We start from the raw sequence: 19269 nt of genomic DNA, 5'->3' as shown, positions 1-19269 counted from the left end.
ACTCATGGAGTTTTCAAAGAACTGAGTCTTTGATGACGTTATTATGTCCAACCTTATGTCAATCTCGGCACCTTTAAGGTATAAATATGCCCACACTTGCCCAGGCAAACACACGGTGGTTTGGAGTAGTTCGACTATCTACTTGCCCGACTTATCTCGCCGCAGCAAGTGCCGAAGGAAGCCGACCCTCCAGCAGACGCACTGAGGGAGACGCTGTCTTTTCTCCTGCTGAGAAATCCAACTCCAGTGTTTCCAACCTACCCTTGCGGGTTGTTGGGAAATCGAGTCCTGAGAGAGAGATACCAGACCTCCTTCATTCTAAAACCGAGGTACGGAGCTGATTAGACCCTTAGAGAATTCTTGGAATAGATTCTTGGCAAAAGAATACTGAAACTAAGCTACACCTCACTTCTGCCCTTTTACTAGACCTAGGTTAGGTACACTGGGGTAGGCGTATTTTAGAAGCACCAGTTGAGTACTTTTTTGTCTTTATTTATTAATGTATGTATTCTATGTATTTTATGGCTTAGAAACCATATCATGCTTTTACAGTATTATTTTATAATACTCTTCGTACTGTACGCATTGTACTTTGCAACCAGTATTACGATTGTAGCAGTTCATTTCCTCCGCATGAGAAAGAAGACTGTTCTATAAATACTTTTTATTGAAAACGCCAGTCTCTCTATTTCTCTGCACCTCTGGTGAAACGAAGCATGCACGATTGACTGAGTGAAATATCTATCTATTGTTTCCGCGACTCTAGAGATACATTTCTTATTCTTGGGAAACAAAGTTGTCATGCTTATGCGGTTGTCAGAAACTAATCCCTTCTTGTGAATTCGAGAAAGTTTCTAGTGGCCTCTGAGCTAGCTGGCACTCACAATTAAGACTAATATATTCGGTAGAGACCTAGTAGACCTCAGTCCTACGTCTAAGCTACAGGATATATTATTCCAATGCACAGAGCCTATTGGGAATATAGGAACTACACTACAACAGAATCCTAAATGTCTTCCCATTTGCTGAAAGGGGACTGATCAATATATTCCCAAGGTATTGCCAAATAGCATAACTACTCAAAAGGGAAACTAATGATACACATTTAGCTGGATGAAATGGAGAACTGATGATGGATATTATCAAAACTAAAATATTCAAGTATATTATTCAATAAATACACCGGGCAAGTCTTCCCTACTATATCGCCATAAATTAAATGTATATGCAATATTAGGAATTGCTAATGATAATGCCTGACTAAATGAAGTCATCATGTTTTCAAGATCACAAGCAGTATAAATAGGAGCAGGCAGTTGACCGTATTAAAATCACCGATATTTGAAATTACAGACACAATTTTAGTGGTTGTATTGTCCCCTAACACAATCCCTAATCCCTTAACTTTTCCAAAAGTACTAAAGTCATCAATGCAATTGCAGGATTCCCACAGGTACCCTTTGCAAACAAAGATAGTTGGTAAAGTTCACATACCTGTCCTGAATGCCAAGATGGTAGTATAAATTAGAAAAAGTAAACAATAGTTGATAAAACTTTGTAGTACTGGAGTGTTGACTTTGAATTTGTCCGCTAAAAACTGGCTGGTGACAGCAGTGCCACAAATAAAAAGAGATAACATTTGGCCCAAGGCGACGGTTTTCAAAACATACCTGAAAAAGAAAATACAGAAGAGAGAAAATGAAGGTTCAAAAGTCTACTTTATTTAAACAATCTCAAAAACACATTCACACAATTTGTCAATAAAAACAAAGTTTGTAAAGAGTACAAGGGGAAAGAGATGCAATTGGTAAAGTCATGTCATATGAATAATGGTGAATTAAACTAGTGAAACAAAAAGAGCTGGAAAAGCCCCACTACTTCGATTGTGTCCCCAAACCCTACTAATTTGGCCGGGACTTGTGCATCCCTGAGCCCTGGAGCAGGCGGGTAGCTGGTGGTTTTACAGACACCGACACATCTTTGCCCTTTTCTGGAGTTTTTAGAGGTCAGTTCCCCCAACTTGTATGTCCCAGCAAATTCTCCATATTTTGTTTCCCAAGTGAAATGAGTAGAACAGCATTTGCATTAGAGTTTTTATTTCAGTGAGGCTCATAAAAGGGTACTATTGTTTCACGCAAAATAGTCAACTAATGTGAGGAAAAAGCATCCATCCCAATGAGATCCAATATTTCACTTACATTATATTTTGCCAACTCCTTAAAGAACCCAACTGCTAGATATGGCGAAATATCTACCATGTTTTTTTTTTAATTTGCTCAAAAGCTGATTAATGCATTTACGAGACAACACTAAAAAAGACCCCACGTCAGACTAAGCTTTAGCTTTATGCCACATTTGTGTTATTTCTGTCAGCAGCTTTTGCTGTACAGGAGAGCACAGTGAGTTTCAATGGACAATGCAACTTTTCACCACCCCCAAAATATTTTTTCAGTAGATGACAGACCTGCCTGAAATGTGCCACGATCAGTCGGATGTGCATTTATAGTTTGCTTTTCTGTAGCTTTGTGAAACAGGGCCATGGTTATTAACGGGTTATAAAAAGAGCTCTTTCAACGTGAAGTACAACTTAACCATAAACTATAGAGTCGCTGTTGCAGAGTGTATAATATTTACATTGCTGCAATTGTCTACATACAGTAAATACGTCACTGACAATATAAAGGTCCAAATCTGAGCCTCTTGTGCGTCAGTCCAATACTTAAAAGGCTAACAACAAAACCTGCACAAACCAAGAAGGCGAATATATAGCTATTCAACCAAATTCCAGCAAAAACCTTCGATGAACTGATGTTATGGTTTTGGTTCAAACCACTTGACAGATAATTCTACCATCCTCCCCCCGTAACTTTGTCATCCCTTCATAATGTCACAGATGACATCACAAATTACCTCTTGAATGACATCTTTGGTCGTACCATATAACGCAATACCAAGGAATGCGATACAGTTTCCATCATGAGTACATCTGCTGTTTTAACCCCTCCCCTGCTGATGACGGAACCGCTCCGTCATCAGCTACAGTTGGGCTGTGCTGATGACGGAGCGGTTCCGTCATGGCCCAGCCGCCGCGCCTGCGCGGCGCTGATTTCGCGCCTGCACGGGCGTTCTAATGAGCGGGGCGGGTCATGACGGAACCGCTCCGTCACCAGCATAGCTCAACCGCGGCTGGTGACGGAGCGGTTCTGTCACCAGCATGCGGCCGCCGCGCGGCCGCCCCGCCCCTTTAGCGCTGCGGCGTAATAGCCGCCGCAGCAAAGGGGTTAAGGCAGTCCATGGATAAGCACCTATGGGCCGTGTAGGAAACAGACAAAGTGGACCCCACACAACTAAGACACCCTAACCAGCTTGAGCTGCCAGGTATAAGAACCAGCTATGGTCGGTGGTTGATTCCGGTCCAGGGAAGACATGGCTTGGCAGTTCGGGCTGGACTATTCCCATGAGGCACAGGGTCAAGACTGATTTGCATATGGCCATGTCTGAACTGGGTGGTGTGGTGAGCAAAATAACGATGGATTAAACCCAGATCTGTGACTGGGGGTGAATTTTTTGCCATTGTGCATCATTCCATCCATCAATTGTTTTTGCATTTGTCACCCTGAGTGGGACGGGTATGCTCAGACGCGAGTCCTGTGCTCTCTATGCCACTGGAATCAAGCTATCCTGGCTGATGACGGCTGATAGCCAGAAACCGGTCCTAAGATGCTTGATTCCTGTCCAGCAAAGACATGGCTTGGCAGTTCGGACTGGACTGTTCCCATGAGGCACAGGATCAAGACTGATTTGCATATGGCCATGTCTGAACTGGGGTGGTGTATTGAGCAAAATAACAATGGATTAAACCCAGATTTGTGACTGGGGGGTGAATGTTTTGCCATTGTGCAACATTCCGTCCGTCAATTGTTGTTTTTGTATTTGTCAACCCGAGTGGGACGGGTATGCTCATACGTGAGTCCCGTGCTCTCCATGCCACTGGAATCAAGCGATCCTGGATGATGACGGTTGATAGGTGCTGCTCCAACACAAAAAAAGGCCCCACACCGTAATGTCAATCAATGGGTGTACCAGCCCAGCAAGGAGGTGTCAGCGACTATGGTAGCTAGCACCTGCAGAGAGCTGAAGAAGTTACCTACTAGAAGGTTGGCAGGGCTTATCCACCTGCCCACATTCGGATGAATGAACTTGAAGAGACAGATCAGGCTGAAAAGACATCTTTAGTGTTAGAACTACTGCTTTCTCAGGTACCACTGAAGGGCTCTCATATGCCAGCTAGTGTGAGGCACCAACAAAATGCAAAAGACCATCAGACCCAGCAGGTGGAAGATGTGCAAACCCAGCATCCAAATTTGATTCAGAAATCATCTCTTGTCTAGCCACAATCCTTTGAGAAGGATGAAAGGCCTTTTTGTTGCTCATGTCCAGCAATGCTACTATGGAGAACAGTCTTTGCGTGTGGATGAGATGAGAATGCTCGGCCTGGATTGTAAAGACCAAGTTGTGCTGACTGTTCATAGTGTGCTGGCGATGTTCCTTGACCAGTATCAGAGACCCTGCTTTCATCATACAGTCATCTAAATATGGAAATGCATGGACCCCTGACCTTCATAGTGAAGTCACCACAACAGCACTTGATATGGGATCCCACAGTAAACCTCAGGTAATGCCTGTGGGCAGGGAGAACTGGAAGATAAAAATAGGCATCTTTGAGATCCATGCATACCAGCCACAAATCTCTATTGAGGGCTGGTGGACCAAGGCTCAGGGACAGCATCTTGAACTTGTACTGTCGAATATAAAGATTTAGAAGATGGAGGTCAAGGATTGGTCTCAAGCTTCCCTCCTCCTTTGGAAATAAGAAATAAAGGGGGTCAAAGCCTGTGCAGTTTCCTTTTTAGGTACCACCTCTGTGGCTCCATTGTAGAGCAGGGCAAGAACTTCCACCTTGAGGCATGTACCAGAGAACATGTCTTGGTGTAAGGAGGGCTGTCCTGAGGGAAACACAGGTAGACTAAGGGGTGGGGAGGAAGACCGTGTGTGCTGGGGGCAGCAGAAGTAGTGGAAGCTGTATATCATTTGGAGCATCTGGATAAAGACCTAAGACTGGTGCTGCCAGGTAGCCTGTGCCTAGGAAGATCCAAGAATATTTTTGCACTGCTGATGGAACTGCCTCACTGGGGAGGGGAGGCCAATCAAGCAAGCCACAGCTCTGCTGTACTTAAAGCATTAAGCATTCTAGGAAGGAGTATGCCTTTTCACTGAATAGGCATTCCCCAGCAAATGTTATGTCCACAACTGTAGCTTTTACATCTCCAGAAAAGCTTGTAGAACGCATACGAGAATATATCTGCTGGGTGACAGCATGCCAGTGAATCAAGCACTATATTAGCAGAGTCAGAATTGCACTTCAAGATCTGTATCGAAGCATCAAAACCATCATAGACCAGAAAGGCGTTTTAATGTGGCCTGAAAGACTGAAAATGGTCAGCTTTGTCAATTCCCAAAGAGGCTGGACTTAGGAACCAAGAACACTTTACGCCCATGTGGACGCGTTATATAATCTATATGATAGTAACGCCCAGTGCGGGGTAAGGACGGTCTTGTCCTCCTAAGTAATTGAGGCAATGTGTCCCTTAGATAAGATCAGAAAGCATTTCAAAAACACAGGCTCTAAATTAAGAAGAAAAGACTGACACAAAAAGGGAGTTCAAGATCTTCTTCACTCAAGGCTGTGACGTGGCAATTTGCAGCCACTCCAGGGCAGATGAATATTACATTCTTTATTCAAGTCCTGTATAGGGCAAACACAAAACATTACATTTCCTCGCAGTAGAAGATGAAAGACTGAACCACAAGATATCCGCTATCTGTAAACCTTCTGTTCTAAAAAAAAACTACTTTTTTACGAGAAATATATATATCTAAATTGGTTTGAGATTATATTACACGCCGTGATTAGGCAGATATGTACAAAGTAATCCCAATCTTTTAAAAACGTTGTTAATCTTGAACTTTGATCGTTTTTTATAAACATTACCTGAATAAAGTCGTAGGCATTTCATACTCAAATGAATCAAACCAAACTTGATCAAATTCTAGCAGCATTTTTGCAGAATGTTACAGCGAATCAGTACGTAGCACTGACAATTCATCGCAAACTAGATGCTTTAGGGACAGTGGATCACTAGGTGTTTAGGAAAAAAAAAAAAGAATGTCTGCATTATTTGATCACATCCCTGAAAAATATGATGCAAGCTTCGCTATAACTTCAACGCTTTCCCCGAGCAGCCTTTCCTAATTATCAGGTAATAATTCCAAATTGAGCTTTCAACCTGCGATGAGATATGGTAATCAGCAGTTCGATCAAATTAAAAGGTATAAAGTAAAATACCAGGAATCTTGGCAGGATAGACTTTTAAGAATGCATCAATGTTTGCCTGCCTAAAGAGCTAAAAAAAAAAAAAAATCAAAGTAGCCCGTCACATACCTTTGTAGCTTTAGCTGCCTAGAGTTTTGGAAGTTCATTAGTAGGTTAATTGTTTTGAAATACACCCCTTAAATGTTTGTATTGGGACACCACTTCCAAAGACTGATTCTTAATACTGATTTGAAACCGCTACCTTAAATCGGTTACGTTTGACTCCTTGATTCTTGCAAGCAGCGCAACTAGGAGCCAATGTCACATACCACTAAGACTGGGAACAGTCACCAGTGTCCTGGCAGCCCTGGATAAAGCCAGGTGGTCATGTCAAAGCATCTCGTCAGGCTACCACCTTCATATGTATTATTCAACTGTAATTTAATATGGCTTGTTCTCCTGCAGAACGAGCCCTTTCCATAATCTAAACATTTCCCACATGGCAAGGCAGTATCATGTTCGAAGACTGATTAAGTTTCACTTTCTAGGACTTCCCTGCTTTGCATCATCCAGCATTTGCAACGAAAGAAAAGCTGCAGCTCTGTACTTATAAATACTAGTGATGTTCATATTATCACAACCATCAGCTCCCATCGTGTAGTCGGTTGTCTACGTTTAACTTGAAAGTGCAATTAGCAATGCAATAGCAGCAACATTGTCTGGAATGCCATTCCCAGTTAGGCTGTACCTGTGTGCTTTACATATCAGCTGTACGAGTAGCAACCCGCTGAACTGGTATAGGGGTTGGTTATGGAAGGGTGTATCAACACCAAGGATTCTTGCACATTACCACTGTGTTTTTTGGAACTGAGCGATATGTTTATGCTGATGTAACCCTGATTTTTATTCATGTCATCAATCAATCAATACATACTTGTATTGCACAACTTTTCACCGAAAAGGGTGCCCAGGTGTGGTGCTACAGGTATCAGTCTAAAAAGCCAACTCTTGAGTATCTTTCTGAAGTGGGTAAGCGAGGGTGCGGTGTGGAGGTGTAGGGGGAGGGCATTCCAGGCTTTACTGTCGAAGGGGGAAAAGGAGTGTCCTTTGGAGTGGCAGCTGTGAATATGTGTTATCTGTGAGAGGGTGAGGTGTGCAGAGCGGAGATTCCTGGTAGATCAGTGGAAATGCAGGCAGTGGTTAATGTAGGCACGTCCTTGGTCGTGGAGGGCTTTTTAGGTGTGGGTCAGAAGCTTGAAATGCCATCTCGTCCTGGAAGGGAACCAGTGGTGGTCCGTCAGGTGCTTGGTGATGTGGGTTCTCTTGGGCAGGTTGATGATCCGTCTGGCAGTTGCATTCTGGATCATATGGCGTCCCTACATGAGTTTGGTGGTGGTGGCTACATAGAGTGTGTTGCCGTAATCTAGTCGGCTGATGAGGAGGGCCTGCATCACCTATTTCTTGGTGCTGATGGGGAGCCACTTGAAGTCTTTGCAGAGCATGCAGTGCTTGTGGAAGCAGAATGAGGAAACGGCAGCGACCTGACTTTTCATCAAGAGTTCACAGTTCAGTGGACATCCCCCCACTCTGATGTGGTCACTTTGTTCGCTCGCTTCTTCCAAGATGTCTACCATGAGGCTGGACTATGTCGCTGCATCGCATCGCAGGGGGGCAAGGTTGAGGGTGTCTCCTCTCATGTCAGGATTGTTTTCGCTCGTACTGCTGGGATGCTGATGGACTGCCGGGGATATTGAACATTGGTCTTGTATCGGTAACGGGGTCTGGGAACGGGCGGCCAGAGTAATACATGCTGGTAGTTTTGGGTGTATCCGTATGGCCCTCCTCCGGTCTTATGTGTACTAAGTTACTTCTTTTCCTTTTCTTCTTCCCTTTTCTGTTTCTAAATTTCGGGTTTGATTTATGGGCGACAGGCACACTGCTAGGGGGGGGGTAGGCCGTAGCCTCCGCATGCGTGCAGGGTGGGGGTTGGGGGGTGGGGATTTTGTTTAGTTTCAGTTTCTATTGGCCTTATTTCTCTTCTCTCTTCTTGGTTTCTCTTTACTTTTCCTTTTTCTCTCTGGTCAGTCAGGTGTTTAGGTGTAGCGCTGCTTATTCTCTCCGCTGTTGATCCTGTTACTTTCGTGGATTTGGGTGTTCTAAGTCCGTGGGGCGGGCGATGGCCAGCATGTACTGTTTGAATGTGCTATTATCCTGATGAGTATTATTTTCTGCTGATTTTTCAATTATTCTTCCTTGTTTTGTTGCTAACTTGCTGGTTTCATTGCCTGCCATGTGCTTTCGGTGGATTGAATGCGTCTGATCCTTCTTATCTACAAAATTTAAAATTAACCTAACTCCTCCTGTACCCGGCGGTCCCTCTTTCCATATGTCATGTCCTGGACACTTGCCGCATTTTGTCTTTGGGACTGCTGGGCTGCTCTATCCTTACTTTTTGTGCTAACAACTGTCTCCGAGGCCGGCCTGTATGGTTGTGGGCCCGTACCTGTATGCTTATGTTGCACAATAAAGGTTTCAAAAAAAAAAAAATACAAAAAAAAAAAAAAAAAAAAAAAGAGTTCACAGTTCAAGATGATACAGAGGTTGCGAGTGTGGTCTTTCGGCATGGGAGTGGGTCTGAGCTCTGCCGGCCACCAGGAGTTATTGCAGAGGGCAGTGTGTCTATTGAAGTTCAGAATTTCAGTTGTGTCCATGTTGAGCTTCAGGCAGATGCCTTCATCCAGGCTGAGACATTCTTAATGAAATTGTGGAAAGTGTTTTTTGTCGAGGTGGGGTCTGCTAAGAGCGAGAGGACGAGCTGGGTATTGTAAGTGTAGGAGGTGATGTTGATGTATTGCAATCTGACAATATCTGCAAGTGGTGTCATGTAGATGTTGAAGAGGGTTGGACTGAGAGATGAGCCTTGCGGTATGCAGCAGATGGCGTGATTGGGTTGTGAGGAGAGGGGAGAGAGGCGGACTCCATGAGTGCGCCCCATGAGAAATTAAGCCATCCATCCAATGTGATTCCGATCTGGTGTAGTCGATCGATGAGTGTATGGTGGGAGACTGTGTCGAAGGCTGTGGAGAGGACCAGCAGGATCAGGGGACTGATTCTCCTCTGTTGAGTAGGGGTCGGCTGTTGTCTGATGTGGCAATCAGGTCTGTCTCGTGCTGTGGTTGGCTCGGAAACCTGATTGGGAACGGTCCAGTAGGTGGTGTCTCTCCAAGTGTTTGGTGAGTTTGAGGTTGATGACAATCTCTAGGACATTGGCCTGGAGTTCGCCAAGGTCTGCTGAAGGTTTCTTAAGGAGGGGTCCAACCTCCGCAAGTGTCCAGAGGTCAGGGAAGGTGGCCGTGGTTATAGAGGTGTTCCGGTGTTGAAGAGGTGGAGGGGGCATAGGTCGTGGGTGCTCCTGAGTAGGGGTGGGCGTAATTGGCGGAGTACTACTCCGCGGAATTCCACAAAGTTGATAAAAAACTCTGTGAATTCCAATTTTGAACCTTCGCTCTGTCGGACGCCAATTAATAAGACAGAAACCTCATATACTTTTGATTAAAAAAACAAGTATTTCTGTCTTTACATGCTAAAATGCATAAAGTCATTTCACAAAAGTGAAAATTAAAATTTAGCACACAATGATAGAGGTGATGATTTTGGGATCCTTCCTAACCTAGGGGGAGAACCAAGCACAGACCTTGAAAACAAAGGGCACATCTTTCTGAATGGTTCGGTGGTGGTCCCATCCTCTTAGGACCACCCCAAGCAAAGTTATGGGCAAAAATACAATCCCAACCAAAGGCCCTGCAAAGCATTATGGGACGAGATTAGCAGTGGGCAGTGAATACTATAGTATCCAATATCAAAATAATTCTACAAAGAGCTGAAGTTCAACTAGTTGTTACTATGTGTCCCTCATCAGTCACATGTAAAAGCATTGACCTGCAGCTTGATGTAATAATTTCAATGCTTTTGCATTTGACTTTGGTTGGAATTGTATTTTTGCCCATAACTGTACTTGGGGTGGTCCTAAGAGGGTGGAACCACCACTGAATCGTTCAGCATGATATGCTCTTTGTGTTCAAGGCATCTGCTTGGTCCTACCCCTAGGTTGGGGGGCCCCAAAATCAACACCTCTCTCATTGCCTGATATTTTTCATTTCCAGAGTTCACTTTGGTGAATTGGTTATATGCTTTTAAACATGTAAATTTGCTTTTATCAAAGCATTTGTGGTTGCAGTTTAGTAGCTGGCTCCATTACGTGGAGGAATGGATTTTTTGCCTGAATTCCATGGTTTTAATGGAATGCTAGTTAACAAACCTCCGCAAACTCCGGGAGCGGAGTTCATTGCCCAGGGTTACTCCTGAGTGGATGGAGTTCATAAGAGTGGTGGTGCTTGGGGTGCAGAGTTGTTCCCATGCGGTGAGCGAGTGGTTGGTGGTGGTCCATGGAGTGCTGAGGAGGTCAGAGGGTTGGGGATCGAAGTTTCTATAGATGGTTGCTGTCTTCTTGTGGAAGTGGCCAGCCTGGACGTAGCAGAGTTCCCGTGAGAAGGGGGATTGAATTTTCGATGGCTGACGGGCAGGAGAACTCTTTGACGATGGTGAAGAGTTCCTTGGTTTGGCTAGAACTGGTCTTGATCCAGTGGGGCAGGGCCTCTATTTGGAGCTTTGAGCTGGCGGTGGTATTCGTTATGAGCAGATTTTAAAGTGGCTTGGTTGGTGTGGTTCCTGCTAGTGCGCCATCTTCTTTCCAGTTGTTTGCGCCTGCGGTTCGACGTGCTGAGTTCCAGAGTGTACCAGCTAACTCGTTTGGTAGGTCTAAGCATTTTGGCTAGTTTGGTGAGAGCTACTCAGTTGGCGGCGTGGCTGATCCAGGCGTTGAACTTCTCTGCTGTCTGGTCCAAGTTGAGGGGGACATTGGGCTGTGCGATACTGGGGGCATCAGTCCCATGTTGCGGAGTGATATTCTTTACTTAGAATACTGTGGCAAAACTATGCTCCGAAATTATAGTGCGCAGTGGTATTTTGAGTTCCAGGTGCAGTATTACCCTATCAGAAGCCCCCTTGCACTTCGAATAAATGTCTTTGCTGTGTCGTACTCCCACATCAGTCGAGGTACAGCGCTAAGAGGCACAAACACACCAGCATAGCCAGTGCAATAATATGCATATGATTCCTTTACAAACACAGACTGTGTGGTTATTTTGCAAATTACTTTAATTTCATCATCTGATCTGCAGTATAAAAATGGTAGACATTTTTAAGCATGTGTTGTACTAAGCACTATCATATAACACACCCCAAAAAAATGTTCACAGTAATATTGCCATTTAAAATTTTACCAATAACATTAGAGCTAAATAAATTGTAAAATTTACGAGACTGGTTACATCGTTACAACTGTGTTTTTTTTATGGGAGAAAAGCACGTGCCTTCTACTGCCAATGTGCAGAGCTTTCTTGTTCGTACCACACACAGACGCTTAACACAAACGTGGTTGCCAAGAACAACATTTAATTCCAGTCATACACAGCATAACTGCTCCGCCACACACGCCTTATCCAACCCAGCTTTCATGATTGTGTAGCTTGGGCTTGCTGAAAGGGTCTGGAGCCTTTGAAAACACTACGTCTGGCTTGCCATAGTGCTAGGGACCCACATCAGATGTCTGCAACCCACACCTGCTCGCAGCGCCTGAGGCCTCGCCTGCCGCCGGGGTCCTGAGCCAGGCCTCGCCTGCCGCCGGGGTCCTGAGCCAGGCCTCGCCTGCCGCCGGGGTCCTGAGCCAGGCCTCGCCTGCCGCCGGGGTCCTGAGCCAGGCCTCGCCTGCCGCCGGGGTCCTGAGCCAGGCCTCGCCTGCCGCCGGGGTCCTGAGCCAGGCCTCGCCTGCCGCCGGGGTCCTGAGCCAGGCCTCGCCTGCCGCCGGGGTCTGAACCAGGCCTCGCCTGCCGCCGGGGTCTGAACCAGGCCTCGCCTGCCGCCGGGGTCTGAACCAGGCCTCGCCTGCCGCCGGGGTCTGAACCAGGCCTCGCCTGCCGCCGGGGTCTGAACCAGGCCTCGCCTGCCGCCGGGGTCTGAGGCCTCACCTGCCGCCAAGGTCGGGGGTTTCACCTGTTGCCAGGGTCTGAGCCAGGCCTCACCTGCTGCCAGGGTCTGAGCCAGGCCTCACCTGCTGCCAGGGTCTGAGCCAGGCCTCACCTGCTGCCAGGGTCTGAGCCAGGCCTCACCTGCTGCCAGGGTCTGAGCCAGGCCTCACCTGCTGCCAGGGTCTGAGCCAGGCCTCACCTGCTGCCAGGGTCTGAGCCAGGCCTCACCTGCTGCCAGGGTCTGGGACCTGTCATTTGTGGCAGTGTCTGCGGCCCTCACTCGCTGCCAGTGTCTGCGGCCCTCACTCGCTGCCAGTGTCTGCGGCCCTCACTCGCTGCCAGTGTCTGCGGCCCTCACTCGCTGCCAGTGTCTGCGGCCCTCACTCGCTGCCAGTGTGTGAGGCCCTCACTCGCTGCCAGTGTGTGAGGCCCTCACTCGCTGCCAGTGTGTGAGGCCCTCACTCGCTGCCAGTGTGTGAGGCCCTCACTCGCTGCCTGTGTGTGAGGCCCTCACTCGCTGCCTGTGTGTGAGGCCCTCACTCGCTACCAGTGTGTGAGGCCCTCACTCGCTGCCAGTGTGTGAGGCCCTCACTCGCTGCCAGTGTGTGAGGCCCTCACTCGCTGCCAGTGTGTGCGGCCCTCACTCGCTGCCAGTGTCTGCGGCCCTCACTCGCTGCCAGTGTCTGCGGCCCTCACTCGCTGCCAGTGTCTGCAGCCCTCACTCGCTGCCAGTGTCTGCGGCCCTCACTCGCTGCCAGTGTCTGCGGCCCTCACTCGCTGCCAGTGTGTGAGGCCCTCACTCGCTGCCAGTGTGTGAGGCCCTCACTCGCTGCCAGTGTGTGAGGTCCTCACTCGCTGCCAGTGTGTGAGGCGGATGTATGACGGTACAACGCGTACCGTCACAACGCATCCCTTTACCACGCATCCCTTATACAACGCAATTCGTTACCACGACTTGCGTTGGGGGTGCGGATTTCGAATAGTATAATTTACTATTCTAACACCAGTCCCCGTGGACCCTAGGGAAGGTGTTGGGATAGTAAATGTACTATTTTTTATCCTTTAGCGCCCTCCAGCGCAAGTCGTGGTAACGACTTGCATTGTAAGGGATGCGTGCTAAAAGGTACTGCGTTGTGAAAACTTCGTGGTAAACGATGTTTACCGTGTGAGGCCCTCACTCGCTGCCAGTGTGTGAGGCCCTCACTCGCTGCCAGTGTGTGAGGCCCTCACTCGCTGCCAGTGTGCGAGACCCTCACTCGCTGCCAGTGTCTGCGGCCCTCACTCACTGCCAGTGTCTGCGGCTTTCACTCGCTGCCAGTGTCTGCGGCATTCACTCGCTGCCAGTGTCTGCGGCCCTCACTCGCTGCCAGTGTCTGCGGCCCTCACTCGCTGCCAGTGTGTGAGGCCCTCACTCGCTGCCAGTGTGTGAGGCCCTCACTCGCTGCCAGTGTGTGAGGTCCTCACTCGCTGCCAGTGTGTGAGGCGGATGTATGACGGTACAACGCGTACCGTCACAACGCATCCCTTTACCACGCATCCCTTATACAACGCAATTCGTTACCACGACTTGCGTTGGGGGTGCGGATTTCGAATAGTATAATTTACTATTCTAACACCAGTCCCCGTGGACCCTAGGGAAGGTGTTGGGATAGTAAATGTACTATTTTTTATCCTTTAGCGCCCTCCAGCGCAAGTCGTGGTAACGACTTGCATTGTAAGGGATGCGTGCTAAAAGGTACTGCGTTGTGAAAACTTCGTGGTAAACGATGTTTACCGTGTGAGGCCCTCACTCGCTGCCAGTGTGTGAGGCCCTCACTCGCTGCCAGTGTGTGAGGCCCTCACTCGCTGCCAGTGTGCGAGACCCTCACTCGCTGCCAGTGTCTGCGGCCCTCACTCACTGCCAGTGTCTGCGGCTTTCACTCGCTGCCAGTGTCTGCGGCATTCACTCGCTGCCAGTGTCTGCGGCCCTCACTCGCTGCCAGTGTCTGCGGCCCTCACTTGCTGCCAGTGTCTGCGGCCCTCACTCGCTGCCAGTGTCTGCGGCCCTCACTCGCTGCCAGTGTCTGCGGCCCTCACTCGCTGCCAGTGTGTGAGGCCCTCACTCGCTGCCAGTGTGTGAGGCCCTCACTCGCTGCCAGTGTGTGAGGCCCTCACTCGCTGCCAGTGTGTGAGGCCCTCACTCGCTGCCAGTGTGTGAGGCCCTCACTCGCTGCCAGTGTGTGAGGCCCTCACTCGCTGCCAGTGTGTGAGGCCCTCACTCGCTGCCAGTGTGTGAGGCCCTCACTCGCTGCCAGTGTATGGGGCCCTCACTCGCTGCCAGTGTCTGCGGCCCTCACTCGCTGCCATTGTCTGCGGCCCTCACTCGCTGCCAGTGTGCGAGACCCTCACTCGCTGCCAGTGTCGGCGGCCCTCACTCGCTGCCAGTGTATGAGGCCCTCCCTCGCTGCCAGTGTGTGGCCAGTGTGTGAGGCCCTCACTCGCTGCCAGTGTGTGAGGCCCTCACTCGCTGCCAGTGTGTGAGGCCCTCACTCGCTGCCAGTGTGCGAGACCCTCACTCGCTGCCAGTGTGCGAGACCCTCACTCGCTGCCAGTGTATGAGACCCTCACTCGCTGCCAGTGTGCGAGGCCCTCACTCGCTGCCAGTGTGTGAGGCCCTCACTCGCTGCCAGTGTGCGAGACCCTCACTCGCTGCCAGTGTCTACGGCCCTCACTCGCTGCCAGTGTCTGCGGCCCTCACTCGCTGCCAGTGTCTGCGGCATTCACTCGCTGCCAGTGTCTGCGGCATTCACTCGCTGCCAGTGTCTGCGGCATTCCCTCGCTGCCAGTGTCTGCGGCCCTCACTCGCTGCCAGTGTCTGCGGCCCTCATTTGCTGCCAGTGTGTGAGGCCCTCACTCGCTGCCAGTGTGTGAGGCCCTCACTCGCTGCCAGTGTGTGAGGCCCTCACTCGCTGCCAGTGTGTGAGGCCCTCACTCGCTGCCAGTGTGTGAGGCCCTCACTCGCTGCCAGTGTGTGAGGCCCTCACTCGCTGCCAGTGTGCGAGACCTTCACTCGCTGCCAGTGTGCGAGACCCTCACTCGCTGCCAGTGTGCGAGACCCTCACTCGCTGCCAGTGTGCGCGGCCCTCACTCGCTGCCAGTGTGTGCGGCCCTCACTCGCTGCCAGTGTCTGCGGCCCTCACTCGCTGCCAGTGTCTGCGGCCCTCACTCGCTGCCAGTGTCTGCGGCCCTCACTCGCTGCCAGTGTCTGCGGCCCTCACTCGCTGCCAGTGTGTGAGGCCCTCACTCGCTGCCAGTGTGTGAGGTCCTCACTCGCTGCCAGTGTGTGAGGCGGATGTATGACGGTACAACGCGTACCGTCACAACGCATCCCTTTACCACGCATCCCTTATACAACGCAATTCGTTACCACGACTTGCGTTGGGGGTGCGGATTTCGAATAGTATAATTTACTATTCTAACACCAGTCCCCGTGGACCCTAGGGAAGGTGTTGGGATAGTAAATGTACTATTTTTTATCCTTTAGCGCCCTCCAGCGCAAGTTGTGGTAACGACTTGCATTGTAAGGGATGCGTGCTAAAGGTACTGCGTTGTGAAAACTTCGTGGTAAACGATGTTTACCGTGTGAGGCCCTCACTCGCTGCCAGTGTGTGAGGCCCTCACTCGCTGCCAGTGTGTGAGGCCCTCACTCGCTGCCAGTGTCTGCGGCCCTCACTCGCTGCTAGTGTCTGCGGCCCTCACTCGCTGCCAGTGTCTGCGGCCCTCACTCGCTGCCAGTGTGCGAGACCCTCACTCGCTGCCAGTGTCGGCGGCCCTCACTCGCTGCCAGTGTGTGAGGCCCTCCCTCGCTGCCAGTGTGTGGCCAGTGTGTGAGACCCTCACTCGCTGCCAGTGTGTGAGGCCCTCACTCGCTGCCAGTGTGCAAGACCCTCACTCGCTGCCAGTGTCTGCGGCCCTCACTCGCTGCCAGTGTCTGCGGCCCTCACTCGCTGCCAGTGTCTGCGGCCCTCACTCGCTGCCAGTGTCTGCGGCCCTCACTCGCTGCCAGTGTCTGCGGCCCTCACTCGCTGCCAGTGTCTGCGGCCCTCACTCGCTGCCAGTGTCTGCGGCCCTCACTCGCTGCCAGTGTGTGAGGCCCTCACTCGCTGCCAGTGTGTGAGGCCCTCACTCGCTGCCAGTGTGTGAGGCCCTCACTCGCTGCCAGTGTGTGAGGCCCTCACTCGCTGCCAGTGTGTGAGGCCCTCACTCGCTGCCTGTGTGTGAGGCCCTCACTCGCTGCCTGTGTGTGAGGCCCTCACTCGCTGCCAGTGTGTGAGGCCCTCACTCGCTGCCAGTGTGTGAGGCCCTCACTCGCTGCCAGTGTGTGAGGCCCTCACTCGCTGCCAGTGTGTGCGGCCCTCACTCGCTGCCAGTGTGTGCGTCCCTCACTCGCTGCCAGTGTGTGCGTCCCTCACTCGCTGCCAGTGTCTGCGGCCCTCACTCGCTGCCAGTGTCTGCGGCCCTCACTCGCTGCCAGTGTCTGCAGCCCTCACTCGCTGCCAGTGTCTGCGGCCCTCACTCGCTGCCAGTGTCTGCGGCCCTCACTCGCTGCCAGTGTGTGAGGCCCTCACTCGCTGCCAGTGTGTGAGGTCCTCACTCGCTGCCAGTGTGTGAGGCGGATGTATGACGGTACAACGCGTACCGTCACAACGCATCCCTTTACCACGCATCCCTTATACAACGCAAGTCGTTACCACGACTTGCGTTGGGGGTGCGGATTTCGAATAGTATAATTTACTATTCTAACACCAGTCCCCGTGGACCCTAGGGAAGGTGTTGGGATAGTAAATGTACTATTTTTTATCCTTTAGCGCCCTCCAGCGCAAGTCGTGGTAACGACTTGCATTGTAAGGGATGCGTGCTAAAAGGTACTGCGTTGTGAAAACTTCGTGGTAAACGATGTTTACCGTGTGAGGCCCTCACTCGCTGCCAGTGTGTGAGGCCCTCACTCGCTGCCAGTGTGTGAGGCCCTCACTCGCTGCCAGTGTGCGAGACCCTCACTCGCTGCCAGTGTCTGCGGCCCTCACTCGCTGCCAGTGTCTGCGGCATTCACTCGCTGCCAGTGTCTGCGGCCCTCACTCGCTGCCAGTGTCTGCGGCCCTCACTCGCTGCCAGTGTCTGCGGCCCTCACTCGCTGCCAGTGTGTGAGGCCCTCACTCGCTGCCAGTGTGTGAGGCCCTCACTCGCTGCCAGTGTGTGAGGCCCTCACTCGCTGCCAGTGTGTGAGGCCCTCACTCGCTGCCAGTGTGTGAGGCCCTCACTCGCTGCCAGTGTGTGAGGCCCTCACTCGCTGCCAGTGTATGGGGCCCTCACTCGCTGCCAGTGTCTGCGGCCCTCACTCGCTGCCATTGTCTGCGGCCCTCACTCGCTGCCAGTGTGCGAGACCCTCACTCGCTGCCAGTGTCGGCGGCCCTCACTCGCTGCCAGTGTATGAGGCCCTCCCTCGCTGCCAGTGTGTGGCCAGTGTGTGAGGCCCTCACTCGCTGCCAGTGTGTGAGGCCCTCACTCGCTGCCAGTGTGTGAGGCCCTCACTCGCTGCCAGTGTGTGAGGCCCTCACTCGCTGCCAGTGTGCGAGACCCTCACTCGCTGCCAGTGTGCGAGACCCTCACTCGCTGCCAGTGTATGAGACCCTCACTCGCTGCCAGTGTGCGAGGCCCTCACTCGCTGCCAGTGTGTGAGGCCCTCACTCGCTGCCAGTGTGCGAGGCCCTCACTCGCTGCCAGTGTCTACGGCCCTCACTCGCTGCCAGTGTCTGCGGCCCTCACTCGCTGCCAGTGTCTGCGGCATTCACTCGCTGCCAGTGTCTGCGGCATTCACTCGCTGCCAGTGTCTGCGGCATTCACTCGCTGCCAGTGTCTGCGGCCCTCACTCGCTGCCAGTGTCTGCGGCCCTCATTTGCTGCCAGTGTGTGAGGCCCTCACTCGCTGCCAGTGTGTGAGGCCCTCACTCGCTGCCAGTGTGTGAGGCCCTCACTCGCTGCCAGTGTGTGAGGCCCTCACTCGCTGCCAGTGTGTGAGGCCCTCACTCGCTGCCAGTGTGTGAGGCCCTCACTCGCTGCCAGTGTGTGAGGCCCTCACTCGCTGCCAGTGTGCGAGACCTTCACTCGCTGCCAGTGTGCGAGACCCTCACTCGCTGCCAGTGTGCGAGACCCTCACTCGCTGCCAGGGTGCGCGGCCCTCACTCGCTGCCAGTGTCTGCGGCCCTCACTCGCTGCCAGTGTCTGCGGCCCTCACTCGCTGCCAGTGTCTGCGGCCCTCACTCGCTGCCAGTGTCTGCGGCCCTCACTCGCTGCCAGTGTGTTAGGCCCTCACTCGCTGCCAGTGTGTGAGGTCCTCACTCGCTGCCAGTGTGTGAGGCGGATGTATGACGGTACAACGCGTACCGTCACAACGCATCCCTTTACCACGCATCCCTTATACAACGCAATTCGTTACCACGACTTGCGTTGGGGGTGCGGATTTCGAATAGTATAATTTACTATTCTAACACCAGTCCCCGTGGACCCTAGGGAAGGTGTTGGGATAGTAAATGTACTATTTTTTATCCTTTAGCGCCCTCCAGCGCAAGTTGTGGTAACGACTTGCATTGTAAGGGATGCGTGCTAAAGGTACTGCGTTGTGAAAACTTCGTGGTAAACGATGTTTACCGTGTGAGGCCCTCACTCGCTGCCAGTGTGTGAGGCCCTCACTCGCTGCCAGTGTGTGAGGCCCTCACTCGCTGCCAGTGTCTGCGGCCCTCACTCGCTGCCAGTGTCTGCGGCCCTCACTCGCTGC

The 19269-nt window shown here is 51.3% G+C and overlaps 1 protein-coding gene across 3 annotated transcripts in view; it reads right to left on the bottom strand.

Annotated features, from left to right (window-relative positions):
• The window catches only part of SLC35F2 (solute carrier family 35 member F2), a 322015-nt gene that overhangs the window by 201371 nt on the left and 101375 nt on the right, over positions 1 to 19269 (bottom strand). For all 3 annotated transcript variants that reach the window (XM_086935238.1, XM_086935239.1, XM_086935240.1), the window contains exon 2: positions 1495 to 1670. In XM_086935238.1, the coding sequence (XP_086791364.1) occupies positions 1495 to 1670 (176 nt within the window). The remainder of the gene's footprint in view (positions 1 to 1494; positions 1671 to 19269) is intronic.

This window comes from Lissotriton vulgaris, chromosome 8, assembly GCF_964263255.1.
Source record: "Lissotriton vulgaris chromosome 8, aLisVul1.2, whole genome shotgun sequence".
In the NCBI taxonomy this organism is placed as follows: domain Eukaryota; kingdom Metazoa; phylum Chordata; class Amphibia; order Caudata; family Salamandridae; genus Lissotriton; species Lissotriton vulgaris.
The sequence above is the reverse complement of the archived record's forward strand: the minus strand, read 5'-3'. Positions and strand labels throughout refer to the sequence as shown.